Source organism: Mus pahari, unplaced genomic scaffold (assembly GCF_900095145.1).
Source record: "Mus pahari unplaced genomic scaffold, PAHARI_EIJ_v1.1 scaffold_3385_U1_1, whole genome shotgun sequence".
NCBI lineage: Eukaryota > Metazoa > Chordata > Mammalia > Rodentia > Muridae > Mus > Mus pahari.
This window is the reverse complement of record NW_018393543.1, coordinates 81,284-101,841: the sequence shown is the minus strand read 5'-3', so window position 1 is coordinate 101,841 and position 20,558 is coordinate 81,284. Positions and strand designations below refer to the sequence as shown.

At 43.4% G+C, this 20,558-nt stretch overlaps 1 protein-coding gene across 2 annotated transcripts; it reads left to right on the top strand.

Moving 5' to 3' along the window:
• The first annotated feature begins 871 nt into the window (after nucleotides 1-871).
• Nucleotides 872-16,885, top strand: LOC110315596 (F-box/WD repeat-containing protein 15-like). Of its 2 annotated transcripts, none has more exons than XM_021189609.1 (10): nucleotides 872-984; nucleotides 1,870-1,907; nucleotides 2,095-2,258; nucleotides 3,247-3,365; nucleotides 8,573-8,782; nucleotides 10,131-10,289; nucleotides 11,140-11,350; nucleotides 12,773-12,951; nucleotides 13,241-13,365; nucleotides 16,653-16,812. In XM_021189609.1, exons 1-10 carry the CDS (start codon nucleotides 895-897, stop codon nucleotides 16,762-16,764), a joined length of 1,407 nt encoding a protein of 468 aa, XP_021045268.1. In that variant the 5' UTR covers nucleotides 872-894; the 3' UTR covers nucleotides 16,765-16,812. The 2 variants fall into 2 exon arrangements, with proteins under 2 accessions (XP_021045268.1, XP_021045269.1); XM_021189610.1 differs by lacking the exon at nucleotides 16,653-16,812 and adding an exon at nucleotides 16,819-16,885 and having other exon boundaries at nucleotides 895-984.
• The last annotated feature ends 3,673 nt before the right edge of the window (nucleotides 16,886-20,558 follow it).

Here is a 20,558-nt window from a genome sequence, read left to right as displayed (position 1 = left end):
ATGTCGATGGTGTATGTCTGTGTGCACTCTATCGTAGTGCTGGGTTCCTTGAGTTGTTGTCTTAAAGGACAAAGGAGCACAGTTTCAAGGGTCCAGGACATAAGCTCTACCAGTGGATGCGCAGGGGAAGTTAATTTTAGAATGAAAATACATTCTAATTTCTGGTTGTTAATATAATCTGCATGAATAAAAGCAGCATGATGCTTTTATTCCTTTTTGAAACAAAGTCTCATTCTTTACGCTAAGCTGGCCTGGAATTCATGTGCAGTACATGTAAAATTATATGCGTGAGTGCACATGCCTGTGTATGCACAGAGACCAGCAGTAAACATCAGGTGTCTTCTCTGACTGCCCTTTTCTACTGGAAAGCTAAGTACACAGCACATGACCTGAGAGGCTGTGCAGGCACAGAGAGGTGGGCCCTGCTGAGCTAACTCAGTTCTCAGGGTAGACATGAACATGGAAACCAGATTCCCTACACCTGTAATTTGAAGAAACCTAATGGACTTCACATAAGCAACTGAATCTGTTGAAAAATAGTGTGTTACTCGGGATTTTCTAGAAAGTTCTGGCAAGTACATCATCAATCAGGGCTGCCCCAGATCATGTGCTTTTGGTCTGCAGAGTGCCAGGAAGGGGTTGTTGAGCTCATCTACTCAGTGAAAATCACTGTGGAGTGAGTTTAGGTGTGAGCACTCTAAGATGACTGTTTCTGGCTCCAGTGATGGGGATGGGGTAGGGGGACGGGCAGAGAGTCTACCCAGCTGTAGCTTGCTCCAATCAAAGCCTGATGACCTGTAGTTGGCAATGCTGCTAAATCTTTGGCCAAGTCTTTAAAATCAGAGCAAGCTGGGGAGGAGAAAGAAGAGTCAGTGTGGATTTAGGCCACATAAGATGGACATCCATTTACCTAATTTACCGATGATGGAAATCTTCTCCTATCTAGATGCCTACAGTTTGCTACAGGTTGCCCAAGTGAACAAGGTAAAAAGCTCCTTGGCTGGACTCCTCCATTTGGTGCACCCTACATAAGGCCCCTTTGGCGTTTCCCACTCAGTCTTGGAGTCTCGGCTACCACAGCACCACACTCACACAGCCTGGCTTGCTTGCTTGCTTGCTTGCTTGCTTCCTTCCTTCCTTCCTTCCTTCCTTCCTTCCCTTTTTCCTTCCTTCCCTTCTTCCTTCCTTCCTTCCTTCCTTCCTTCCTTCCTTCCTTCCTTCCTTTTTTCCTTCCTTCCTTGTTTCCTTCCTTGTTTTCTTCCTTCCATTTCTCCTAAAACTTACCTTATTCAGACCTGTCAACTCAGCTAGACACATTAGTGTCTCAGCGACTAAGCTGCTTCTCTTGACCAACAGGAGCTCCATCCTTCGGAATAGCAAACATATCTAAGGTTCATGGGTTAGCATGATCCAGTCTGAAGTCCTCAAATATGGCTAATTGAGGTAGAAGTGGTGTCACATGTCTGTAATAGAAGCACTTGTGTGGTGGAAGCAAGATGATCAGGAGTGTGGGTCAAACTCAATCACAAGAATTTAAAACCAGCCCAGCTAACTAGACACCCTATCTCAGAACAGTAACAGTGATACCAAAATCCTACTAAAAGAATGGAACAGGCTGCTCTGGTGAGATGTGTTGCTAATATGTGACATCCTTAACATTCCTTGTCAGACTTTTGGAGACTGACCCCGCTTCCTCTGAGCCCTCACAAGGTTACTTGTGTTTGCTGCTGCGGTAGGGCTCTCCAGGATGGTTGGGCCACAAGAGCTAAGACTGTTTGATTAACCTGTGTAGGCCCAGCCCAGCCCAGAACAAATTGAGACCAGGAGAGGGGGCAGTTGTTGGCTTAAGGATTCTTTTCTCTCCCATAGAACTGGAATGCACTTGCAAGCAGTGATGTCCTGTGGAGGTAAGGAGAGGGGCAGGGTGGGATGGGAAGAGGGGACAAGATGGGGCAGGAAGGAAGAAGAGGCCTTCTGATCCTGGACCTGGACCTCTGCCGAGTGAGGATGGTTAGTGAAGTTTGCACACTGTAACCATGGCTCTAGGTAAGGTGGCTTGTGTCAGCCTGATGGGATTGCAACTGTGTTTTGCAGGAAGTTGTGTCAGAAGAGATGGCTCTACTGTGACATGGTCACCCTACAGCTCCAGGACAAAGAGACATGGAAGCAGTTCTTCATGTACCGAACATGGCAAGAACATGCCATGTCCCGGGCAAAGCCAGAAGATTTCACTTACAAGGAAATTCCTGTGGAGTTTGGTATAAGCTTGGGTACCCTAGAAGAGACCCCCACTTGGTTTTTCCCGTTCTGTGCAGTCCTACATTCTCATTTAATAAGAGGAAGGGAACTGCAGTTTAACAGGGTGGGGCTGCTGTGCTAGCCAAGCCACGGAGCCAATCTGGTCAACATCTTAAAACCAGTCCTATCGTTCCCTTTCCCTGAAGGCTTTGTACCCTTCCCAGAGTGTACAGAGAATTTACTGGGGAAATTACCAAATAAGCTTTAGTATTTATCTTTTTCACAAAACTTCCTCAGAACAGTTTTGTGATGGAGAGATCCTTTGAAATTTTTTACATTTATTATTTGAGTGTTTGTGTATGTGAGGTGTGTACATGGCACAGTGTTTGTGTGCCAGAAGACAACTTAATGGAATTCATTCTCCTGAAGGGATGAATTTTATCTTTTCTATTTCTTTTGAGATAAGGTCTCACTATATAGCTGTGGCTAGCCTGGAACTTGATCTGTAGACTAGGCTGGCCTCAATTCAAGATCTGCCGATTGCCTTCAGTGGGACTGGCACATCTCTACACCTGATTTCTTCTCTCTCTCTCTCTCTCTCTCTCTCTCTCTCTCTCTCTCTCACACCAGATTTCAGATTTCATGTACCACATGCTGATCTCAAACCCTTCATGTAACAAACATGAATGACCTTGAACTTTGGATATTTCTGCCTCCAAATGAGTACCAGTTTATGGCTTATAGGCCTCCAGGAACAGAACTGAGCACTCTGCCCAGGAGTTATAGCCCCAGGCCCCAGTACCCATTTTGTATCTATAGAAACAGACTAAAGAATGAATGTATCTGAACCAATGAGCAGCCTCCAGTGTGTTTGGCTGCATCTCTTCATCCTTTCCACAGCTGTTATCTAAGCCTTCTTCATGGCAAAGGGAAGGGAACCATACCTCCTTCAGTTAGAGTTGTCCCTCAACTGTCTTGTGTCCACATATTGTTGGGGTTTCCTTGCAGAATTTCGGGCGTATGCATATTATATCTCAAGGCATGGCTTAACAAGAAACGGAAAAGGGAAGTCTGCTGTCTGTGTGGTAACTTCTATGAACAGGATTTCTACCTGGGATATTAAGGAGGTGAGTCTGGCTGAAAAGTCACAAAAGTTACCCTCATATGGATTCTAATTTCATGTTCGTGTTGTTGCTGATGATGAGACAGGATCCCCCTGTAGAGACCTGGCTGTCCTGGAAGACCCCATACAGATCCATCTATCTTGGCTTCCCATGTGCTTGGGTCAAAGCGTTGCAACACCACACCTGATTTTTCCCTCTTCCTACTTTTTTAAAAATATTTGTAGAATGAATTATTTTCTATGTATGAGTGTTTTCTGTATATATATATATATATATATATATATATATATATATACTGCCTGTGCAGGTGAAAAGAGGGTGTCAGGTCCCTTAAAAACTGTAGTTGCAGATGACTGTAAGCTGTGGGCACTGGGGCTGTAGTCACTGAACTCAGGTCCTCTGCTAAGCCATCTGTGCAGGGCCTGTCAGTGTTCCAAAGTTTTCATCATAGAGATTGTTCTCATCCAAGGTCGGGTTTACTCCGAGGTATTCTTTTTTGAGATATAGTTTTGATTTTATATATGTGTGTGCCTGTGTTACTTTATGGTTCTGCTGGCTTGCAGAGGCCAGAGGTTGTGAGATATTGTGTAGGCTTTGGGAACCCAGCTACGGTCTACTGCAAGAGGATTAATTGCTCTGTACTGCTGGACCATCAGGGTTTGTGTGTTGTTGTTTTCTGTTTTGGAACAGGGTTTCACTTTGTAAGAGCCTTGAGGGAAACTTGATCTGTAGACCTGGCTGGCCTCGAATTCTGAGATCTGCTAACTTGTGCCTGCTGGGATCAAAAGATCATACCATACCCACCAGGCCCCTTCAGGGTGGTGGTCCAGGCTGCTGTGAATGAGAAGGCTTCCCTCATTATTCTTCATTTTGTTTAGTGCTGCATGGGAAGGGCACTGATCTTTTTCCCTGTTATTTCTGTAGCCTGCCAATTTGCTGGGAGTTTTTCAGTTCTCAGAGTTTTCCAGAGGAGTCATAAGGTCTCAGAGTAGAGGCTCATAGTGTCTGCAAATGAAGACACTCTGGCTTCTCTTTCCTATCGGCCTCCCGGTTGTTTATTTCTCTTGTTTTATTGTTCTAGCTAAAACAATACCATATTGACTGAGAGTAGAGAGTAGTGTGGATATACTTGTCTTGTTCCTTACTTTTCTGTAAATGCTTTGATTTTTTTTTTCATGCTATTGTTGGGGGTACAGCAAAGAAACTGATGACATTACAGCTCAATGACATGATAAAGGTTTTTTTATGATATATATGAGAGAATGGCCAGAGACACCTAGAACAGTTCAGGATAGACAGAGAAAGAAGTAGACTGTGTTGTGTTCTAAAAAGACTAGGATATGATTTGTAGCACAAAGTATGATGAGGTGGGAGGTGTGCCTCAGTGGGCAGGCTCATGCTTAGGCATCCCTTCCCCTGAGGTAGGAGACATGCAATGTGTATAGTGCAGAATAGAGTTTATTTAGGTTCTATGAAGGGGAGTTGAGAAAGTAGTAGAGACTGAGAATGCTAGAGAGGGAGAAATGGAAAATGGGAGAGAGGGGAGGAGAGGAATGTCAGCAAAAGTGAAGAGGGAGAGGGAAGGGGGAAGTGGAAGGAGGGAAAAGTGGGTTAAGGAGAGAAAAGAATCAGACAGAAGGTACAGAGAGAGCAAGGAGGGGTCAAACAGCCCCTTTTATAGCAAGCCAGGCCTGCCTGTTGTTGCCTAGTAACTGTTGGGTGGAGCTCTGAAGAAATGCTAACATGCCTCCATTTTGGTTTAGTTTTAAAAAGGAGAAACTAGAAAGAGGCAAAGGTGAATCAAGAATAGGGTCATTGTGATCTTTAGTTGCTTCCTGCTGCCTTTGGGGCCACATGTCTGGAAAAACTAAGAAAGTGGGGATGGGGTGTCGGTCTAGTCTTAGGAGAGTCTCTTGTTTCCTAGCTGTGCAGGATCTGTGGTACCATCTGTGAGTAGGAAAGAGCAGGTCCAGTAGAAGCATCCACATCTGTGAGAGCAGGCGCTGACACATCTGTGGTTTGCTTCTCTGGAGCTGTCCTGGATGTAGATTTTGAGTAAACACCTGCACATAGCAAGGTGTTGGAACACTTAAGTATATTTGGTTAGGAGAATAAAGTCAAGTGCTTTTGGGAGAAAAAGAAATGTTCTCAGGTGTACATTTGAAACCCTTAGGTCTTAGTGGTTTGTGTGAGAGGAGTTCCAATCCCAGGGAACAGAGAGGAATCCCAGCCCCTGGAATAGGTAACAGGTGGGAACATAGGCTATTGATTGGCAGGTGTACTTATCTAGATGGAGTCTGTGTGGTCCATGAGAGGTGGAACTGATTGGCTATACTGGAGCTCATAAGTTTACAAAGAGATTAACCTGTTAACAGCTTTTACACTCTTTAAGATGCAATTGAGAAAGACAAAAAAACCTTTTGTGGAACAGAAGGAGCAACAGGATATAGTTTCTTCTATCTGAAAGACTGAACATATATATATATATGTATATATATATGTATATATGTATGTATATAAGTATGTATTTGTATATAACATATATATACATATCATAAATATATATATATAATTGGCAGCTTGAAAAATATTTTAACTATACACTTAAAAGACAAATTTTTAAAACTTTAAAATTTGACCATGTGAATATGATAGTTGATTATATAGTTTAGTATGAGAAATATATTAAATCTGCAGTTAAGAGTGATTGCACCACATTTTCTGTATCCATTTCTCTGTTGAGGGACATCTGGGCTGTGTCTAGCTCATGACTATTATAAATATGGCTTCTATGAAATAGTGGACCATGTGTCCTTATTACATGTTGGATCATCTTCTGGGTGTATGCCCAGGAGTGGTATAGCTGGGTCCTCAGGTGGTACTATGTCCAATTTTCTGAGAAACCACCAGACTAATTTCCAGAGTGGTTGTACCAGCTTGCAATCCCACCAGCAATGGAAGAAGAGTGTTCCTCTTGTTCTACATACTTGCCAGCATCTGCTGTCACCTGAGTTTTTGGTCTTAGCCATTATGACTTGTGTGAGGTGGAATATCAAGGTCATTTTGATTTGCATTTCCCTGATGACTAAGGATGTTGAACAGTTCTTTAGGTATTTCTGAGTCCTTCAAGATTCCTTAGTTGAGAATTCTCTGTTTAGCTGTTCCCCATTTTTAACAGGATTATTTGGTTCTCTGCATTCTAACTTCTTGACTTCTTTGTATATATTGGATATTAGACATCTATTGGATGTAGGATTATTAAAGATGTTTTCCCAATCTGTTGGTTGCTGGTTTATGCTATTAATAATGTCATTTGCTGGCGTAGGGTATAGGGGACTTTTGGGATAGCATTTGAATTGTAAATGAATAGAAAATCTATTAAAAAATTAAAAAAAAAAAACAGTGTCATTTGCCATAAAATTGCTTTGCAATTTTATGAGGTTCCATTTGTCAATTCTTGGTCATAGAGCATAAGACATTGGTGTTATGTTCAAGAACTTTTCCTATGTGCCTAAGTGTTCAAGACTTTCCCCACTTTCTCTCCTATTAGATTCAGTGTATCTGGTTTTATGTAGAGGTCCTTGGAATTGAGCATTCTACAAGGAGTTAAGAATGGATCAATTTGCATTCTTTTACACGTTGAGCATGTTGATTGCCAGTTGAACCAGCACCATTTGTTGAAAATCTATCTTATTTTTCCACCTGGTGGTTTTAGCTCCTTTGTCAATCTATGTGGGTTCATTACTGGGTCATCAATTCTATTCCATTGATCTACCTTGCTGACATTGTTTCAATACCATGCAGATGCCTTAAGCATAGTTCTCCTGGGACCTTCCTGGGCTGAGTGTCTTAGGGGAAGAAATAGGGCTAGAGCTGTGGTAGCATTGTTGACCTGGCTGCAGCACAGCTGTGCAGGTAGAATCTTTGTCCTCTATGGTTTTGTGAGTAGTAGGGGTCCATATGATACCCTGGGAAAGGGAAGGTGGGGACCCTAACACCAGTGAGAAAGAACACAGGACTGGCCATGTCTGTGGTTCTTGAGGACATTGCTCCTGGCTTGTCTCAGATTCCCACTGTGCAGTCCCTGCTGGTTTATGCAAGAGTTTTTTTCTATGTACACTCTGACTTTTGAGATGGCCAGCTGCCGAGCAATTGTAGGAGAGAACTGTGAATGCTGGAAACTCAATGTAAGTTGCTTGAGAATCCTCTGTTCTCTGAACTATTTTTTATTTCAGTAGGTTATAGACCCTAATACGGTGAACATTAGTCCATTCTTGAGGCTGCTTGGTACTGTTTGTCTAGGAGAAGGTCTTACCCTGTAGTAAGTTCCTAGCTGGCCTGGAACTATGTAGACCAGGCTAGCCTCCAACTCAACAGATCTGCCTGCCTCTGCCTCCTGAGTGCTGGGACTAATGTGGTAGTGCAACATACCCAGCAAAGGGGTTTTTATTTCGTTATGGTCTCAGTGTTTATAAACATTGTATCCTATAGCACACTGGAAATGTAACATAATGAACAGGATGATCTGAGGGTTGAAGGTTATGGAGTTTCTGTTTTTCATTTTGTTTAGGTTTTGTCAGGTGGGTGGGAGGAGGCTGTTTAGGATGATATCAGGCTATCCTAGGGTTCAGGCTGGCCTTGGACTCATGGGGACCCTCCTACCTCTGCCTCCTAAGTTCATGTGTCCTGTTTCTCTGTTCACTCCTGCCACAAATAATATAGATGTTGTTGTTCTTCTTTGTGATTCTTTTATATTTTTATGTATTTAGGTATTCTGCCTGCATGTATTTCCATGTGAGGGATTTAGATCCCCTGGAAGTGGAATTACAAACCATTGTGCGCTGCAATGAGTGTTTAGGGAACTGAATCGAGCTACTTTCGTTAAGAACAGCTTGTGGTCTTAACTGCTGAGCCATCTCTGCAGCCCTGGGTTTCTTTTTCTTTTTTGAGATAGTCTTGTAATGTAGTCCCAACTGGCCTGAAACTTGATATTATACACCGGACTGGCCTTAAGCTGCTAGTGACCTTTCTGCTTCTCACAATGGAATTCTAGGCCTGTGCTACCATGACCAGTGAGGGATGCTTAGAAATTTCATATTCTTTTCTTGTAAATAAGGAGTTCCAGTCTGGACGAGGCTGGCAAATAAAGCCGGTGAGTGAAAGCAGTTGAACTAGAGGTGCTCAGACATGATGATGCTCTTGTTCTCCAGGGTGCTATGACCTGGTTAAGCCCAGTACAGGAATTCTATATTGAGCTGATGACTACCCTCCCTGAGATGCACATTGCGGTCACTGTAGATATAAGATCAACTATCAAAGTGTGGGACTGTCACAACAGCAAAGCTCTGGCAACTAAGCACATGTTCTCTTCCTGTCAAATACTGAAAGCTGTCTTTACAAAGGATGGCCCGATTGTGTTGGTAAGTGACATGCACCACCCCCAGCCAAATCTGGAATAGTCACACAGAACAAAACACTTGCTAGTTTGAGGTACCATTATTGTCAAATCTCAACTTGCCTTAGTAGAGTCTCTGTGAACACTGAGAGTCAATCACAGTATACCATAAACATGACCATCCCTTAGCCTTTGACACATCAAAATTCTTTCCTGGGATCTGGGGAGANGTGGCTCAGTGNGTAGCAGTGTCTGCTGTGCAAGNNTGAAGATCCAAGTTCAAATCCCTGATACTCACATAAAAAGTGGGATGTGGCTAAATGTGTCTGTAACCCCAGTGNTGTTGGGGATGAAAACACAAGGGTCACTGGGACTAGATGGCTGCTAGCCAAGCCAGCCTCGCTCCAGGTTCAACAAGAGACTCTCTGAGGAGAAGGGTGGTCTAACAGGGTACCTGGCAGCCTTCTCTGGTTTCCATGTGTGCCCCAGTATATAATGCCCATACTCATGCTTAAGAATAGAAATAACAAGCACAAGAACACACACACTTTTTCTAAGTGATTTTATATCTTCTTGTCTTTGAAAGGTTTATTACTCCTGAATCCATGAATTTGGTTAGAGACAGTAGAGAAAAATGTGAATTTTATCACATATACAGAAAAATGGATAATGCTGACATTCCAGTGAGTCCTGGGGAAGAGTGTTTTAGGGTAGAAAATCTTTATACATAACCTACCTCTTGAGTTTAAGACAGAGTATTATGATATAGTCCTGGCTGGCCTAGAACTCCGTGGGTAGACTAGGGTGGTCTAACTCGCAGAGATCAGACTGCCTCTGCCCTCTGAGTGCTGGGATTTAAGACATATGCTAGCATGCCCTACAAAAGTTTCTTTAAAAATAAATCCTGCAGGGCATGGTGGTGCATGTCACAGAGGCAGATGAATCTCTTGCATTTCAGGCCAGCCTTATCTACAAAGTAAGTTCCAGTGTAGCCAGGGCTACATAGAGAAATCTTTCCTCAAAAAAGATTCAAAAGTGAAAAATACTTTGTATGTGAATATTTTGCCTGCATGTGTGTCTATGTATCCTCTCTCTCTCTCTCTCTCTCTCTCTCTCTCACTCACTCACTCACACACACACACACACACACACACACACACACACACATACAGTTACCTACTGAGTCATTCCCCCCAGGACAAGAGAGTCTTCTTCCATGGGATCAGCGCAGACACTCTGTGAGGCAGGCTGGTCACAGCTTTGGGACCCCTTACTGGACGTGAAGACACAGTGGTGTATCTCAGAGCAGAGAACACTGCTTCCTCCATGCTTAACCTTCCCCCACTGACCGGGTGCTGCTGCTCTGATTTCAGATAGCTGATACCACAGGTAATCTGTACATCTTTAGGATTCCTGATTTACACCTCATTTCCAGACACAATGTATTCCCACACGGTATTGATGAACTCTACTGCTCTCCTCAGAAGAAATGGGTCTTTCTGATTATGAGACACCCACATGTCTTGACAAAGGTAGGTGTGTTCTAGAATCTCCAGGGTGAACGTGACAGACAGTGGGAAGGTTGAGCCCTCAGGGAAGTCTGGGCAGGCCACTCCCCCTCTCCTAAGCCCTATCATAAGAAAAGCCATAGAATAATGTGCTTGGTAACAGTCACGTGACCAGTCACAATGGCAAATGTCTATTAGTAAAGTGTCCTTGAAATGTGGCTCAGCCAAAGGATGAAGGCAGGTGAAATAACTGTCCCCAGACACCTTTGTTGGATAGAAAGCAATTTTCAATCACTGGCTGACATGCTCACCAGTGGCTGGTGCATTTCAGATAAGTGCTACCATACCCAATGCTTTATATACTGCCTTCTCTCTTAACTGCCAGCTCTCTGGTGCCTGGTTCCTAGGTACTGTGAGAGCAATGGTCTGCTCAGAGTTCAAGTACTCCTGAGGGTCCATGCATGTTTATTTAGTTTTATACACTGATACACATTCAAAGCAGCCTGGGTTACAGTATGACAATCTCAATGCCTCATTAAAAAAAGAGTCCAGAACAGCCCTGGACTGGTCCCCTGCACAGGGAAAATGTACTTAACCAAGCTCTGCCTGAGGCATCCATTGAGGGAGGCTGACTGAGGTGCCCTTTGACCTGAATCAGGGACTCCATTCTGTCTCTGAATGTGACGGGAGGGGCAGGAAGAGGATGAGATATTCCGACTCGGAGTGGGAGCAATGACTGCTCCACCCTGTCCTGTGTGAAGAACAGATGCAGCCACTCGTGGGTTTCTTTAGAAAGCCCCTTGTCTTGAGTGTGCTTGGGCCAGGCTGCAGAGATTTACTCTTCATTGATTCTGCTGGGCAATGTTCTCTGCAGGTGGTTTACATGAACAGCTTACTGAGGACATCAGAATTCTCTGACCCAGTGTCTACCAATCTCAAATTTTCCTTATGCCAAAGAGCCTTCTGGACCCCAAGAAGGGAAGACAGGATAACCCTGATGTCCAGAAATATACCCCCAATCCTCACAACATTTGGCACATTTGATATGAAGTTGGAAGAGATCGGGAACAAAGTATCTGTGCAAGGTAAACCTTAAAAAATTCTCAAGCCAGACATGATGGCACAAGCCCAAATCAGGAGACTGAGTCAGGAAAACTTCATAGAGGCTGCTGTCTCACAAACGAAACAGATGGAGCTGAGAAGATGGTTTAGCATGTGCACATGCATACATACACTCATACAGATGTGTGTACACACACACACACACACACACACTGATAAAGTTAAAAAATAAAAATAAATGGCCAAGAATTTGTAGTACACACCTTAAAACCCAGCATTCAGGAGGAGAAACAAATAGAATTCTCCGGGTTCCAGGTCAGCCTGATGTATGCAGTGAGTACCAGGTTAACCATGGATGTATAGTGAGACTTTGTCTCAAGAACAAAAACCCCATTTGACAAGCAATAAAGAACTATATTATGGGGTGGCAAAATGTTTCGGGCAGTGGTTCTCTACCTGTGGGTTGTGAACCCTATGGCAAATTTCCATCTTCAAAAATACTTAAGTCAGCAATCTTAACAGTAACAAAATTACCATTATGAAGTAGCAATGAAAGTACCTCTATGGCAGGGCAGACCCCCTCCCCGCACTGCCGCATGAGAACTGCATTAAAGTTCAGTGGGAAGCATTAGGACATTGAGAAGCACTGGCTAGAGGCTAGAGACACTTACCTACCAAGCCTGACAACCTAGTTCAATTCCTGGGGTACCACATGATGGAGAAGAGATCTAAATCCCTCAAGTGGTCCCCTGACCCCCACATGTATGCTTCTGGCACAAATACCTACACAAACATAATAATGTAAAAACAATTTTTAAAAGAAATCCCCATTTCTTTTGTGTCTCCCACAAGTGCTCAGAGTAATCTATAAATACTTGTCATTGATTTGCCCTTTTAGTCTTTGAAGACAGGGTTTCTCTGGGTAATCATGGCTAACCTGGATTTTGCTCTGTAGAATAGACTGGCCACAAACTTGGAGATCCACTGAACTGTGCCTGATTATGGATCACCGTATGATGATGCTCTACATGCTGTTTTTTGTAAAGGGAGCAGGAGGCCCCTTGGCCAAATGTGAACTTGTGCCTGCTTGATGGCCACTAGAGTAGCGATCTACAGTTCTCTTGGGCAGACTTGTTTCCATTTCTGTCATGCACTAGGGACTGGGTTCTACTGTCCTTTGCCAGTACATTTGTCTTGCCAATTTTGAGCTACTGACTGTCTACACCTTCACTGTGTGATAGCCTATCTTTCCATGTCCAAGGACAAGGACTTCGCGGGACATACACTTGACAGAGTCCTGTCAGACCAGTGGACTGTTTTCATTGTCTCTTTTAGACTAGCATGCCATGGAAGGAGGGATATGCTTTTCACTAAGCATTAAGGATTTTCCTCCTACTTGAATGAGTGTAAAAATTGCCTCTGTATTTTCTGTTTGTTTGGAACAGGACATTTGGTGGGAAGTTTCTCTTTGCAAGATTACAAGGAGCAAGCCGAATGGATGGGAGTCAGTGATAAGGATACGATTGTTTGTTCAACTAGATCCTCTCTCTTGCTCTTCAGCATAGATGGTGTCCGTCTGCAGACATTTCAGTACTGTCCTGAACAGATCTTGGGACTATGGGTGGTATGTTTGGAATGTGTTTCCCTCCAGTGGGTTTTTTAAAAAATAGATTTATATTTTTTAAACTTCATACTGTTGGGGTGTGCGCATGTGCACTTGTCTGTGCATGCGCACTTGCAGAGGTCACAGGCAGACTCCTGGCGTTAGTCTCTCTCTTTCCACCTTTCCATGGACTCAGAGCACCAAGCTTGCTCAGCAAGTGCCTTTACCTGATGAGCCTCTCCTAGGCCCTCTCCCTGTCCTTTGATCTGACATTGACTCCAGCCTACTAACACTTGGGTGTTCTTTGAAGGACCCAGTTCATGTCATTGTCACCTGTAACGATGCCTCTTTGGATGTATACGCATGGGAAGAGAGAAGCCCTCTCCTAAGGAAGTGTTATCGACTGCAAAACAGGAGATATCTGCCACCATCCAGGTAAGCTCTGCTTCTTGACTTAAATTGGACATTAATTTGAAAACATTTCTGGTGCTGGAGAGTTGGCTCAGCAGTTAAGAGCACTGGCTGCACTTTGGGAGGACTTGGGTTCAATCCCCAGCATCTACATGCAGCTCACACCAGCATCTGACTGACACCTTCACACCAATATATTGAAAACTATGGTAAACATATTTAAAAGTTCTAAATAAAAATGCACTTTTAAAAAGAAATGAACTTTCAAGAAAATATATGACTAATTGATGATCTCCAGCATCTCACAGAGCAGACAGTGTGCTGTAAATGTCTAATATGTAAGTAGTAGAGTCAGGAGGATCCAGAAGTTCAAGGTCATCTTCTGCTATTTATCAAGTTTGGCAGCCAGATTGGGTTCAGTACAAAACAAAACAAAACAAAACAAAGCCAAAAAATAGGGTCTGGTAAGCACAGCACGCACCTTTAATCCCAGCAGTAAGGAGGCAGCCAAGTTGCTATCTTGTCAGTTCGAGGCCAGCCTGGTCTACACAGTGAGTCCCAGGACAGCCAGGGCTATAGAGCAAGATTCTGTATTAGGAATGAAGGAAGGGAGGGGAAAGAAAGAATTGCTAGTTCTGGGAACTCAGCACATACAGTTTGCCCAGAGTCCCCTTTCCAAAAGTGTCAACAGCACATGACAATTTACCATTATTATTTATATTATATGTATGGCTTAAAGATAGTTCTCCCTCTGAGCATAGTGGCACAGAGCTATATTTCCAGCATGCAGGAAACTGAGGCAGAAGAATTACCTCAAGTGTGAGGCTAGCCCATGCTACTTTCAAATTTGATGCTAATCTGGGCCATATAATTGAAACCTTATTTCAATTTTTTCCCCATACTCTGTGGGCATTATCTTCATTCACTTCATTGTTTGTTGTGGTTGTTGTTGGTGGTGGTGGTGGTGTTTGGTACACTTTGATGTGTTGTTTATTTGTTTGTTTCCTCCACTGTGCTGTGGAGAGACTTTGTAGTTTGATTCAGTCCCATTTGTCAATTCTTGTTTTGGTTGTTGGTACTTGGGAGTCCCTAGTCAAGAACTCCTGCCTAGATGGAGTCATGGAGCTTTTTCTACAGATTCTCTCTTAGTCATTTTCCAGTCTAAAATCTGGTCTTTTTTTCAATGTGTTATGAGCTGACTATTGAATTATTGAGTAGTGGGATGTATAAGAATGTTTTGGCGTTTCAATCTTACTAACATCATCTATTGGAGAGCCTATTCCTTATCCTTAAAAAGAAATCAACAAACCATAAAAGTGCAGGTTCTCCTCCTAGGTCCTGCTGCAGGTGTTTGAGGGAAGGATCATTCATTCTGCTTTGGTCCCAGCAGCTTGCTGTGACATATTTTAAAATCTGATACTGTGATAGCTTCAGTTTTGTTATTTTGCTTAAGAAGGCCTTGGCTATGTAAAGTGTGTGTGTGTGTGCATGTACATGTATTGTGATTTTGAGACATCTTGTATACCCCAAGACTGGCCTCAAGCTTACTATGTGGTTAAGGCTAGCCTATAAATTTATGTATCCAGGGCTTGCATTGAATCCTGAACCTCTTCCCTTTCACTCAGTCTCAGATTTTTAAAGTGGTATTAGTTTCTTCTCCTTCAGGATTTGGAAAGGGCTCTACAATGTCCTTCTGGCTTTTATAAGGTGTTGAAACATCCTTGTCATTGGGGTCTGTCATTCTATAGATGATCAGGTGGAATGCCCCTCTAATTTCACATTTCTGATTTAATTATTAGAAACTTGTTCTTGTTGAATCTAGTGTCAATGGTTGGACCTCAATGTATTTGGGCTTGCCCTGCCTTTGACTCTGTAGACTTACCAGTTTGGGGAAGGTATTTTGTCTTTCTTGTGCTGGGGGAGTGAATCCTGGGGCTTCCACATGTAAAGGATAAATTCTGAACTTTACCCCAAATAATGAATAAATAATGAACTTTACCCCAAATTTTCAGGGAGTTTTGCTCTGTCTCCCACATCCCAGGTGGAAGGAGGTAGGGGTACCATTTATACCATCTCAGTGCAAAGGGTGGGGATGTCAGGTTTTGGCTAGAGTCTGCAAGGCCATGGGCAGGAGGCTGTGTAATTGCCCAGGGCAGGCCTCACACTTATGAGCTTCTAATTCATCTTTTAGAGGTTTATCTCAGTAGTAAAGAACAGAAAGATTGACATGTGCCCACCATCTCGGGGACCTATTGCAGTTGGGATGCACTGCTATATTCACTCTGAGTGGACCAAGTTTGGCAAGGAGAACAGAACTCAATTTTAAAATAAATTTATAAATTGAATCTTTGGATTTTATCTGAGACAAGGTCCCTCTATGTAGCCTAGACTAACTTCAAACTCCCTCAAACTCGGTCAGTTCTCTGGCCTCAGCTTCTAAGTGGAAGTGATTTATGGGTCTGTGGCATCGCACCCGGCTGCTCTCTCTGTTCTTAAGCTAGGTAATGTACTGAACAACTGAAAATTGAGAAATGGGTCAGAGGTCTATTGCAGAAGGCTGGGATTGCAACTCATGCTATGGATGATAGTCCTCCTTTGCCAAAGTACGCAGTTACTAAAAATTAACCTGGGATAGCTCAGCAGTTTAGGCAACTGCCACTAAGCCAGACAAGTTCAGTCTCTGGAACCTATAAGGGAAAGGAGAGAACTGATTCCCACAATTATTACCTACTCACTCAATTCATAGGAGCATAGACATATACTCATGTACACATACCCACACACACACACACACACGTACACATACATACACATACAAGCACACATAGCCACACATACCCATTTATGCAGGCACACAGGCACACACGTGTGTGATCACACATGCACACACACAGGCATGCACACATAGGCACATACCCACTCAGGTACACACATGCTCAAGTACAAACACACAAACACACACACACAAGTGGATACCTACACACATGACAACTAAGTATATTTTTATTTGCTTATGTATATGAGTACACTACAGATGTCTTCAGACATACCAGAAAAGGGCATCAGATGCCATTACACCTGGTTTTAAGCCAATAAGTCAATATGTGGTTGCTGGGAATTGAACTCAGGAACTCTGGAAGAACAGTCAGTGCTATAAACCACTGAGCCATCTCTCCAGTCCCCAAAACAAAAGTATTTAAAAGTTTTAAACAGATTCAGGACTGTGATGAGAAGACAGTCCTTTAACTATCAGTGGATAAACCTCACTCCCATTTGAGTACTGACATCTTGGTTTTTGTTCCCTTTGGCAGCTTCATTAACAGAGCATTATGTGACGATGTGAGCATAATTGGAGTGGTGACAAATAGCCCCTCCCCCTGCTATCTGAAGGCATATACCTTGACATCTGCTCTTGAAAACTGAATGAGTTGTGTGTCCTCTTCCTCAATGATAATAAAAGTTTATTTGCAAGCACAGGCTGGCGATTTCAGTGTTGCGAAGCAGTGAAGAGGCCAAATTTGGTGGTGCACACCTTTCATCCTGACTCTGGGAGTCGAAAGCAGTGGAAGATCTGAGTTCTGAGACCGGCCTGGTCTACACAGCTAGTTCCAGGCTAACCAGTTTACATTAAGAGAACCTATCCCTGAAACAAAACGTATGGCTAGATGTACAAGCCATTTGGCTGTGACGTCTGTCATTTCATTGCTTTTGGGTTGACTCAGACAGCCAGGCCATGTGGGCAGCTTATCAATGCAGAAGCCTTGTTGCAAATTGAAATAAAAAAGACCTTTTCTGAGACTATACTTATCCCTTCCCCAATTCCTCCTTTAAACCTTCCTCACTGCTCTCTTTTGAATTCTTGACAGATTTTTTTTTTTCTCTCTCTAACCACTTTTGAAATCAAGGGCATGTGGGCTGGAGAGATGGCTCAACAGTGAAGACCACTGGCTGCTCTTCCAGAGGAAATGGGTTCAATTGCTAGCACACAGACAGCAGCTAACATCTGTCTGTAACTCCAGTTCCAGGGGATACTGTACAATTCACACAAACATACATCATACATATAGGCAAACTAGCAACATAAAATCTTTTGAGAGAGAGTGAGAGCAAGAGAGAGAGAGAGAGTGGGAGGGAGGGAGAGCAAGAGAGAGAGAGAGAGAGAGAGAGAGGGGGACCAGGAGAGGGAGAAGAACCAAGAGGCCAAGAGTAACCAAGAAAGCCAGAGGTCAAAGAGCATACCTTTAATCCCGCATCATGGGAGACAGAGTCAGCCAGAACTGAGTACAAGCCCAGAATGTTTACAGAGTGAGTTCCAGGACAGTCANTGTACAATTCACACAAACATACATCATACATATAGGCAAACTAGCAACATAAAATCTTTTGAGAGAGAGTGAGAGCAAGAGAGAGAGAGAGAGTGAGAGAGAGGGAGAGATAGAGAGAGAGAGAGAGAGAGAGAGAGAGAGAGAGAGAGAGAGAGAGAGAGAGAGAGAGAGAGAAATTATTAAAAGCCAGGTGGTGGAAGAGCATACCTTTAATCCCGCATCATGGGAGACAGAGTCAGCCAGAACTGAGTACAAGCCCAGAATGTTTACAGAGTGAGTTCCAGGACAGTCAGGGCTATGCACATATATGTACACAGATTCTTTAACAACCTTAAAATGGAAATTTAAAATTGAGCTTATGGTTTAAAGGGATTAGAGTCAATATGGTGGAGCAAAGGAATGGAGGCAGGAACAGTGCAGAGTGCACGTCTTCATCTGCACACAGGAAGCAAAGAGATTCCATGGGAATGACAAGTCTTTTTAAACCCCAAAGCCTGTCCACAGGGACACACCCCCTCCAACAGAACCACACCTCCTAATCCTTCCAACATAGTTCCAACTATTGACCAAGCTTATGGGAGTCATTCTCATCAGATCACCACACATGTGTACACATGCAAATCACACAGAATTATGCGAAGAAAGAAACCCCATAGCTCAGCCACTTAAGGGACAAACCTAAGGAATCCTCAACCATATGGTGAGCTCAAGGCTAACCTGGATCACATGACACTGCCTCTCAAATAAAACCAAAGGACACGAGACAAGGCTTGGCAGTTCAAACGAGAGCTGCTCTTTCAGAGGCTCCAGGTTCAATTCCCAGCACCCACAGGTCAGTTCACAACTGACAATCCAGTTCCAGCAATCCAACACCCTCTTGTGGCCTCTGAGGTAACTACATGCTTTTGGTACACATTCAGGCAAAACAAACTTACATACATTCATACATACATACATACATACATGCAAAATAAGCTCCCTGACTGTATGACTCTCTAGGTAAGGGAAGTGTATGACTGGAGACCCAGCACTCAGGAAGCTGAGCCTGATCACAGGAAGCTCAAGGTAGCTTAGACTGTGTGACAAAACCCTTTATCAATTAAGTAAATAAGGCTATATGGCTAAACAGAAGAGACTTTTCTGAGTTGGGGGATGAAAATATTATCAACTGAAAAAAACAGGCAAAACAGAGACAATTTGTTCATAGAATTTTAAGGAATTTCATAATGACATTCAGTGTTTTGTGCCCTTCCCCCAGCCTTGAGCAGGGTACACAGACCTTGAGTGATTACCACAGTTTTATGACCTAGGTGGAGTTGTCTTTCTTGCTGCACCTGCCATTTCCCACAGGAACTTAGAGGAATAGATTGCACGCTGAACTTGGTGTGCAACATAATCCAGCTGAAACAAAGGATGGGTTTTGTGGTCTTTTCTTTATAAGCTGGAGCTACAGAGTTAAACTTTGAAGCTTGATCAGAACCTTGTCATGGCTCTATGCACAATTTTAAACTTTTAATTCTTTTTATTTAAGGCTTTCTTTACCATATACCAAAGCCCATCTCCAATGACACATGTGCAGTCATTTGAAATTTTATTGTTGGGAAAGACTTTATCTGTCACAATGCTATTATATAATTTTGTAAATGATTCATAAAGTGTTGCTTTCACCAGAGATAAAGTCATGTTAGTGACCTCAGCTCAAGGGATGGTTTCTTACCCATTAGTCTTGTTTAAGATCTTAGCCTAGGAGGCGCGGGAGGAGTGGAGATGGCTGCAGCGGCGGTGGCTGGGGGGGGGGGAGCTTGAGAGGGATCCTGGCTGCCAGTTGTCGATAGTGCCTCGGGGGGCGGGGGGGGGGGGGGGGGGAAGGGGCTGGGAGCCCAGGGGAACTGCTGGGGTCGTCCCAGTGGTCCCAGGGGAGGTGGAGGTGGTGAAGGGGCAGCCATTCGACGTGGGCCCACGCTACACGCAGCTGCAGTACATCGGCGAGGGAGCGTAAGGCGTGGTCAGCTCAGCTTATGACTACGTGAGCAAGACCAGAGTGGCCATCAAGATCAGCCCCTTTGAACATCAAACCTACTGTCAGGGCACACTGAGGGAGATCCAGATCTTGCTGCGATTCAGCCATGAGAATGTCATAGGCATCCGAGACATCCTCAGAGCACCCACCCTGGAAGCCATGGGAGATGTTTACATTGTTCAGGACCTCATGGAGACAGACTGTACAAGCTGCTAAAAAGCCAGCAGCTGAGCAATGACCACATCTGCTATTTCCTCTACCAGATCCTCCAGGGCTTCAAGTACATACACTTGGCCAATGTGCTGCACCGGTACCTGAAGCCCTCCAATCTGCTTATCAACCTGGGATATCAGTTCTTTCCTAAATAAATTGTGGCACAGAAAATTCAAATAAGAAAAGATAGTTTACTTACTTTAAAAAGCTTCTAGAGATGTTAATTGGCTAAGACCTCATCTTAAGCTTACCCCAGGAAAAATTAAACCTTTGTTTGATATTCTCAAGATGCATGCAAATTCTAATTCCCCTGGACAATTAACTGATGAGGCACAAATATCTTTGCAGAAATTAGAGGAATTCATTAGCCAACAACAGATACATTATACAGACTATGATCAATTGTTGGCTGTTTGGGTTACTGCTACTCACGTCACCACAGCAATTCTTTGGCAAAGGGGATCATTAATGTGGATTCATCTTTCTTCACCTCCAAGAAAAGTTTGAATACCCTATAATGAAGCTGTTGCTGTGTCAATACTGAATTGTAGGATAGAATCGTGAAAGTATTTTGGAAACGATGTCATAAGAACCTGATGAAATGTTTATTCTTATTCCAAACAACAACTAAACTGGTTATTTAAGAATATTGATATTTG